The 10,014-nt window shown below is 43.9% G+C and overlaps 1 protein-coding gene across 1 annotated transcript; it reads right to left on the bottom strand.

Annotated features, from left to right (window-relative positions):
* Nucleotides 1–856: 856 nt before the first annotated feature.
* LOC308675118 (uncharacterized protein) lies at nt 857–2,245 on the bottom strand (the record flags this gene model as incomplete). The annotated part of the gene is made up of 1 exon (XM_081340119.1): nt 857–2,245. One exon carries the CDS (start codon nt 2,243–2,245, stop codon nt 857–859), a length of 1,389 nt encoding a protein of 462 aa, XP_081196245.1.
* Nucleotides 2,246–10,014: the final 7,769 nt, after the last annotated feature.

A 10,014-nucleotide genomic window follows, 5' to 3' on the forward strand; every position in this document is an offset into this window, starting at 1 on the left:
GTCCTCTACCATCTTCTGGAGTCCATTTAAGCTCACGCCTACTGCTTCAGTAATTTAAACTTTAGATATATTTAAAAATATCTGAAGTTCCCACTTTTTCCACCAACTTTTGCTTTTCTTCAGACTCCATCCATCCATCTATCCATCCATCCATCCATCCATCCATTTTTGTATGCTTCTGAGAGTAGAAATCAATATTATCATCAACATGTTACATGTTTTGGGGACTGAAGTCCTGAATCTCTGCAAAGCAACTGAAACCCAGGTTTGTTGTCTAGAGGACAAATCTGTGAACAAAAATGTTTAGATTTTTCCTGCCAATTCCTTTTTTAAGCTCCTCAAAGGGATTTCAAAGCTCACTTAAAAGTGGAGAAAATGAAAATGGCAAGCATCATTATTACTACGTTTTATCATTTTGGAAATTTAGGCATATGGCGCTGAGAGGTGCATGACTGAACGATACGCATTTGAAGGTGGGATCAGAGGGACCAGAAAAAAAAACAATGTTTCCAAACTTGTGTGGGAAAAAGGTAGACATGGGAGACAATTGTCAGCACTGAAGGCATGCGATAAGAAGACAACCGTGTGCTCATTCTGTAAGAAGCTTTATTTTCTCCAAAGTGTGAAAATGGAGAAGCAAGCAAGATATTCAGTGGGTGTTGCCATTAATTCCCATCCACCACAGAGCTGCACAAACCCTCAAGTTTTAAAATGCTCCAATATACATAGGCAAAAATGAAACAGTGATGAAGAACATGAAATACAGCACACCATAAGTACATTGGCTGAGCAAGACGTGGTAGGAACAAGAGGTACACTTACCAAGGTTCCTTCCCACCAAGAACACAATATTACTTTATTTTATGTTGGGTGGCAGTGAGCAAACCTGTTTTGTTTGCCCGATGCAGGGTGGAACAACAATGGGACATTTTGTCTGGGAGGAACCAATAGAAGAGCCTCCAGCAATGACAACAGATGCCCCTCCAGATCCCCCTCCACTGCAACAGTCAGATCCACCACTGCTTCCTCCAGTCACTATAACAGCTTTTGCACCTGATCCTCCTCCTGTTCCACATGCTCCACCAGACCCTCCCCCAATGACTTTAACATCCCCTATGCTTCCTCCACTTCCAGAGGATCCTCCACCTATAACCTTCACACCCCCTGACCCACCATCATCACACACACTGCCACTTCCGCCTCCAATGACCTTCACTCCTCCTGACCCTCCACAGCATCCACTCCCGCTTCCAGTTACAACAGTGGTCTGGCCTCCTGATCCGGTTCCACACCAGCCGGACCCACCGCCACTTCCACCACCTATGATCTTCACTCCTCCTGATCCTGATCCTCCACAGCATCCACTACCACTTCCGGTTACAACAGTGGTCTGGCCCCCTGATCCAGTTCCACAGCAGCCGGACCCACCGCCACTTCCACCACCTATGATCTTCACTCCTCCTGATCCTGATCCTCCACAGCATCCACTACCACTTCCGGTTACAACAGTGGTCTGGCCCCCTGATCCAGTTCCACAGCAGCCGGACCCACCGCCACTTCCACCACCTATGATCTTCACTCCTCCTGATCCTGATCCTCCACAACATCCACTACTACCCCCAGTTACAACAGTGGTCTGGCCCCCTGATCCACCACCACCAGTTCCACAGCAGACAGACCCACTGCCACTTCCACCACCAATGACCTTCACTCCTCCTGATCCTCCACAGCATCCACCACCACCCCCAGTTACAACAGTGGTCTGGCCCCCTGATCCAGTTCCACAGCAGCCGGACCCACCGCCACTTCCACCACCAATGACCTTCACTCCTCCTGATCCTCCACAGCATCCGCTACCACCCCCAGTTATAACAGTGGTGTGCCCCCCTGATCCACCACAGCAAATTCCTCCACCGCTGCCACCTCCAATGAGGGGAACCTTCTGCTGGCAAATCCCACCCCCATGTCCTCCTCCAATGCAACATCCAGAAGATTGGCCGCCTGGTACTACGACGACTCCAGTAGAACTTCCACCACAGCAGCCGGAGCTTGGGATCTGTTGGATGCCACCACAACAGGATGATCCTTGGCTTCCAGATACCACCATCACATGTCTTGATCCACCTCTACAGCAGCAACATCTACAGCAACACACAGAGCCTCCGCTGCCTCTTCTTCTATGGCAGGAACCACTGGATCCACCACCAGTACCACAGCAACCACTAGATTGGATTTGTTGGCTCATCGTTTCTGGAAGTGAGTGGTGTTGGTTGATGAATGTTCACCTACATGAAAACAACGTAGGTTATCATACAGCTTCTGTTTCTTGATGGCTCTGTTCTTATGAATAAATGCCAGGCTATAGGAAAAAGAATTCCCTTCAAATAAAAAAAAATGGGCCTCTTAAGGAGGTCAAATTTGTAAATTGTTCTCCTTTAAGTTTGTTTAAATTGCTCACCTTTTCTGTCTTATTTCACTTTTTCAAGGAAGGAAATTGTGTTGTGCAAACCTTTCCCAGAAATAAGTTGAAATAGGCTTCCATTCAGTTCTGAAGATTTGGCTCACATTGACCATCCTCTAAGTTACGTTGCTAGTTTACAGCATGGCAGCATCAAAATACCCAGATCGTATTTCTAAAGGCACATCACATGGCTACTACTGCCAAGAACTGTCTGTGTCCTCATGCAGACATGAGGTTTTGGTGGAAAAAACTTGGAAGACAATTTCATCACTTGCTAATTTAAAGAATCTCTGAGGATAAATTTGAGGGAGTGGCAAAATAATTTGCCTAACTATAACCATTTAGATGTCAGAGAAATAAAAGAATTCCCCCCCCCTTCTAACATACAATCAGACAATGCTAATCTCATGCTCCTGAAAGGAGGAAGTACACCCAGTCGTCTGGCTACATCCCAAACCCAGCCTTAGCCACGAGTTATCAAGATCAGCGAAGAGATGGAAGAAATGTTAACAGAATCATTCTTGGCGTTTTGTCTCGTACTAGGATGATGAACCATCCTCCAGAAGAGTTGGAACTCCAACTGCCAACATTGGTTGGTCTAATGGAAGTTGGACTCCAACAGTGTTTGAGGAAACCCAGTTTCCTTCTCCATTCTAGAAGAATTTCTTCACTGTCCAGAGAGTCTTACATTGAGACATCGTTCAGTTTTCCAAACCAACCATTTCAAGAGCTAGCATCTGTCATAGATGTTCCTCCAGTCATCCATGCAGCACCAAGGAAAAAAAGAATTGGGTATCTTTGAGCTTGGTCTTACCTTCTTGGCCAAATGAGCAAGATGAAGGAATCCCAACGGAGTGTTTTTATGACCGAAGAGACTGAGGACCTTTTTATATCATCTGCTTAGCCTCTCCTACGGGAAATGAGACACCCCCAATCATGGTGAGTGACTTAGTTAGCATGTCTAACAGCTAGCCTCATGAAAGCGTAGCAAGTCATATGAGATCAATATCTCTCGTTTCCATCACTACGTAGTTTAGGAAGCACAAACAATTTAATGACCTGTTCCACCTAACAGATTAATTCCGGAAGTGCTGGATTGTTCAGGGGCCCCTCCCATCAAGGGGGCTTCTGATGAACTCAAGATTCAACTTTTTTTTTGGAGTGGGGTTTTAAGTAATTAGGATGAATCATTCTGGTTGTGTGTGTGTGTGTGTCTCTCTCTGTGTGTGTGTGTGTGTGTGTGTGTGTGTCTGTGTGTGTTTTGGCCAAATTGATTTTTTTTCAAGTGCTTCTTTATCTACTCAATTGCTTTTTATTTTCCTACTAAGCTGTTGCAACAGTTGGAAAGGAAAGATATGCAAAACTGCTATTCAAAACAGAAGACATTCTAATTGCATGCAATCCAAAAAGAGACGTTTGGAACAATTGTTTTTTTAGAAGTTGAGATGAAGGAATGTGAAATTTAACTTGTGTAATTCCACCCAGCTTTTTCTTTTACCAGTTTTGCATTTCTCATTGTCCCATTTCTATATCAATGTATGAAGAACGCTTTTGTACAAGTACACAAGTTCAACAAGTGGATGTCTGCATTTTTCCAAATAAATAAAATTTTATCTATATATTTAATATGCTTGCTGTGATGCTTTCTGAACCATTTACACAGCTGTATGAACATTTTCTAATATACGCTAGTTTGTGGGGTATTTTTGAGAAACACATTTCCCTTAAATTAATCCATTTTATATGCTCTTTTTTAAAAAAATTAGATTTTTATAGAATTTTTCCTCCAAAAGTTGTGAGCTGGATCAAACTTCCCTCCATGTTCACCTTTGCATATAGTCTTTAGATGAAATGAATTTCTTTGGCTGTAACTGTTGGTGGTGGGGGCTTCCCGATACTCCCATGTAACACCTCTACTCCGTGAGCTGCATTGGCTTCCGGTTGTCCTCTGGGTAAGATTCAAGGTGCTGGTTACGACCTATAAAGCCCTAAATGGCATGGGTCCGGGTTACTTACGGGAGCATCTGCTGCTGGCATCGACTTCCCTCCGCCCTGTGCGCTCCCACAGAGAGGGCCTCCTTAGGGTGCCGTCGGTCAAAGAGTGTCGACTGGCGGCCCCCAGGGGGAGGGCGTTCTCTGTGGGCGCGCCAGACCTTTGGAACCGCTTACCGGTGGAGCTCCAGACGGCTCCCGACCTTCGCTCCTTCCGACGTGACCTAAAAACATATTTATTTGAACAAGCCGGCCTGGTCTGATGGGTTTAGGGGTATTTTAACATTTTGTATTAATCTATTTAAATGGGCTATTGTATTTAATATTTCTTTTAATTTTTATATATTGTATTTTATTGTATTGCCCTGTACACCGCCCTGAGTCCTTCGGGAGAAGGGCGGTATAAAAATTAAATTATTATTATTATTATTATTATTATTATTATTATTATTATTATTATTATTATTATTATTATTATTATTATTATTATTATTATTATTATTATTATTATTATTATTATTTCATTTGCTTTTAAAAAAAGAACTTATCCAAATTTACATTTTTTCCCCCAAGTCAGGGTGAGAATGATGTCAAGATTAAATAAATAATAGAGGAGTCAGAGAAAAGAAAGCTACCAGATTTGATAACCGATACTTTGATACTTCTTCAGTTGCTTGGGGAGTAGTTGGGTTAAAAAAATACAGTGAGGGCAAAAAGGCAGATGATCGACCATATTTATTTTTGGATTTCTGTGCTATTTGTATGCTTTTTTTATTTTAATCATGGCTTTCCCGACCTTTCTCCTTTGCCAAAGTGTTATAAAAATATTTTTAGAATGTAAGAATAACACTTTGGCATGCTTATCAGTCAGACTTTGATTATGGGATGACTTGTCTCATGACCTAAGATGCACCATATGCCTGAGACAGCATCTTGTGTCACTTGGCAGGCAGTTCCAGAGATTAAAAGACAATAAACTATCAAGAAAGAGCAATGGCCTAGCCTTTTTTTTTTTTGCACAGGGCTCTTGGCTTGAAATCTTGGAGAAGCCCTGATGGACTGTATGGGCAACAGGACTTTCTTGTTTTTCTTTGAAAATGTTTTGCTTCTCATCCAAGAAGCTTCTTTAGGTTCTGACTGAATGGTGGAGAATGGATTTATATTCTTTACAGACATCTGGTCATTTGCATTCTTTTAGAGAGTCGTTGAGGCCACTTTGAGGTTTATGTATGTCCTCAGGGTCACCTGAGTAGTGCAAATGTGTGTGTAGCCTTCTTGGAACCGCTGTCCTGAGATGTGTTCACTTGTCCTCTAATCCATCATGACAACTGCTAAAATTTGTGTTCGATTGTTTTTCTGCCTTTTCATGTTGTTTTTGCACCAGGAACTGCTCCTGGTCTGCCTTCTTTTAAACATATTTATTGTTAATTTTCTGGGTCTGATCCAATTTGACTAAGGAAAATATAACACTCCTCTTGGATGCTAAAGTCTTGCTCATTCCTGTTTGACAATGTCAAATTCCAAATAACATGATCCTCAAATAAGCTTTATTGTCTGCCAGATATTAGCAGGGATAGAAATATACATGGCTAGAGAATATGATCAAATCCTCCCCATCAGGGAGGTATTAATTATCACAGTATTTTGCACCATTGCGCATCGAGAGTGCTACTGAACATACAACATACGGAGAAGAGAGAGCTTGCAGTACGGACAGAAAATGAGAATTGTGACATGCAGGCAAGATTTTTTTTTGTGTGTGTAACACTATGTGGTGGGGAATGGAACCTGCCAAGAGACTGTAGCTATCACTTCTGGAGTGGGGGACATTGGGTAACTTGTTTTGTTTGACCTATACATGGGGGCAAAATAATGGATTGCTTGGTTTGCATGCAACCTGCACCCGCTACTCCTGTAATGCCACTCACAGAGATCTGGCCACTGCTGCTGCTGCCACCACCACTACCACCATCACAAGGGACAATAATGGTTTTCCCACCACCAATACTACCACCACTGGAACCTCCTCTTGTAGGGCTTCCTGGTCTTGAACCACTGCCACTACTCTTTCTAACACATGGGACAATAATGGTTTGACCTCCACCAGAACCTCCTTTTATGGGGCTCCCTGGTCTTGAACCACTGCCACTACCTCTTCTAGAGCATGGGACAATAATGGTTTGACCTCCACCAGAACCTCCTTTTATGGGGCTCCCTGGTCTTGAACCACTGCCACTACCTCTTCTAGAGCATGGGACAATAATGGTTTGACCTCCACCAGAACCTCCTTTTATGGGGCTCCCTGGTCTTGAACCACTGCCACTACCTCTTCTAGAGCATGGGACAATAATGGTTTGACCTCCACCAGAACCTCCTTTTATGGGGCTCCCTGGTCTTGAACCACTGCCACTACCCCTTCTAGAGCATGGGACAATAATGGTTTGACCTCCACCAGAACCTCCTTTTATGGGGCTCCCTGGTCTTGAACCACTGCCACTACCCCTTCTAGAGCATGGGACAATAATGGTTTGACCTCCACCAGAACCTCCTTTTATGGGGCTCCCTGGTCTTGAACCACTGCCACTACCCCTTCTAGAGCATGGGACAATAATGGTTTGACCTCCACTGGAACCTCCTTTTATGGGGCTCCCTGGTCTTGAACCACTGCCACTACCCTTTCTACCACATGGGACAATAATGGTTTGACCTCCACCAATGCTACATCCTATGGGGCTCCCTGATCTTGAGCGACTACCACTACCCCTTCTGCCACCACTGGAACCCCTTCTTGTGGGTCTTCCTGATCTTTGACCACTGCCGATACCCTTGCAGCCACATGGAACAATAATGGTTTGACCTCCACCAATGCTACATCCTATGGGGCTCCCTGATCTTGAACGACTACCACTACCCCTTCTGCCACCACTGGAGCTTCTTCTTATGGGGCTCACTGATCTTTGACCACCACCGATACCCTTGCAGCCACATGGAACAATAATGGTTTGACCACCACCAATGCTGCGTCCTCTGGGGCTCCCTGATCTTGAGCGACTACCACTACCCCTTCTGCCACCACTGGAGCTTCTTCTTATGGGGCTCACTGATCTTTGACAACCACCGATACCCTTGCAGCCACATGGAACAATAATGGTTTGACCACCACCAATGCTGCGTCCTCTGGGGCTCCCTGATCTTGAGCGACTACCACTACCCCTTCTGCCACCACTGGAGCTTCTTCTGATTGGACCTCCTTGTCTTTGACCGCTACCACTACCCTTGCAATCACATGGAATAATAATGGTTGGACTTCCACCACTGCTGCCTCCTATAGGGCTCCCTGATCTGCTACCACTACCTCTTCTACCACCACTGAACCCCCCAGAAATTACCTTCACACCACATGATCCTCCTTTGCTTCCACTTCCCCACCTCCACTCTCCAGGACATATAACTCCTCCAGCACATTTCTGCTGACCCATCCCACTTCCAGGGCTCCCCAAGGTCCCTCCTCCAATGCAGCATTGAGAAGACTGTCCACCTCCAGGTGATATAATGATTTGGCCAGATCCTCCACCACTGGAGCCTCTTCTTCCTCTGCAACACCATCCATCTCCACCACTGCTGCCTGGGACGACGACGATGGTTTGGCCAGAGCTTCCTCTACGGCCACTACCACAGCAGACGGAGCCCTGAGTTTGCTGGATGGGAGACACACAGCGAACACAACTTTGTCCTCTTCCTTTACAGCAGCAAAATGACCTTCCTTGACTTGTACAGCTACACACGCAAACTCCTCCACTGCTACAGCAAGAGCACACACTTTGTTGCCAAGAAGCCATTTTTCTGGATCTGATGGATGATGTTTACCACCTTGTTTGTTGTGATGGGTTTAGCTCTGAAAAAAGAATATTATATTATTCAGAAGCTGGTGTTGGTACAAAACTCCAATTCAAGAATGATTGGATCCAAAATGATGACATGTCCTTCAACCTTTAGCATAGTTGTTTTGGATAGTTGGAGTGACCCGGCATTTATCTTCCTTATCTGGATTTCCTTCTAGTGTGCATCTGTTTCCTCATTTTGGTTACCCTCAAGCAATTCTCAGTTGCATCAAACTCCATTATCCAAATCACCTCTTGGGTAACCCTTAGCCAACATTTACATTGAGCTATACTTTCATTGTTTAACTGAATCAAAATTTCTTCAATAGATCAAGTGACCCTAGATAGATACAAAAGTTGACTTACCTTCTTCTGCCGCAGTGATGCAGTTGAATGATTGGAGCTTTGGGGTCTGGAAATCCTTTTATATTGTCCTTTGAAGCCTGTCCTACAGGAAATGAGACACCCCCAGGAATGAGAGGTTTCTTGTTTTATTCTTTGTCTAACAACCACCCAGGCTAAACTGTACCACATGTAAAGATTTACATCTCTTGTTTTAAATGTTCATTAATTGGTGATCATCTTTTCATCAAGAGACTGACCACAGTCATGTTAATCTACTACAAAATGTTTGTGGTCATGGAAGTGTGCTTTTCGCAGGTAAAACTGGTTTTGAAGTCCACCAGGGTGTAGCTGGAGTTTACGGAGGACAATTTCTGGAGAATAGGAATGGATCTCTGTAACTTTTTGTGTGAAGTCCCATAATGTATCATTTCCAATCTCTGAAGATGTCCACAACAACAACAAAAAAATAGTTTTATCCTGCTCACTACCTGAAGAGGTAGAATATTGATGTCAACATCTGGCTCTCCAGATATTATACCCCAACTCCCGTTGACCATAGCATGGATAATTGTTTAGGATTTGGGGAGCTGCAATTCAACAAGAATGTACAAGCTACCCTTTGTTGTTCCTCCATCAGCATCATCCAGGAAGCTCTACCTTAACATGGAGGAGACATATTTTATCCTCCATCATACTAGAACATGTTTGGTTCTCCAAGATTATGAAATCATCAGGGTCACTCCACAGTCCTTGGAACTACTCTAAGATGAATGAATTGCTAAGCAATGGAAAGACATGCTTCTACTCAAGTGGATAGGAAGCTAAGAAGAGGAGGAAAAGGTCTGCTTAAAAGAAGAGGCCATAGATCCATGTTGTAATCCATCAGTTGATATCTTCAGGACTGTTGGAGTTCAGAGGGTGATAACTGCCAGGATTACACACTCAGTACTGAATAAGGGTCCATAGAGAAGTCCATAGAGAAAGTTGAGTTATTCCTTGTCCGGTTGACCTACACAATTCACTCCTTTGCCGTGCCCTTCTAATATCAACAACTCGATCCTTCCTCTAGGTGTTTGAGACTCAAACCTCTGGATAGCTGTAGGAGATCTGCACCAACCCCCCCCCCAAATCACCCCATCCATGCATAGACAAACCAAGCCAGAAGTTCTCTTTGATGGAACATGTCCCAGTTAGGCTGATGCTAACTCAAATGACAGAGAATTAAGAAATCAAATCTTTCGGAGCCATGACATTATTATGTTACTCTGGCATTTACATTGGGAACGTTTGCAAGAGTGCCATTTCTTTAGACAAAATATTTACCATTAACTAATT

This window comes from Vipera berus, assembly GCF_964194415.1.
Source record: "Vipera berus genome assembly, chromosome: 16".
Classification (NCBI taxonomy): domain Eukaryota; kingdom Metazoa; phylum Chordata; class Lepidosauria; order Squamata; family Viperidae; genus Vipera; species Vipera berus.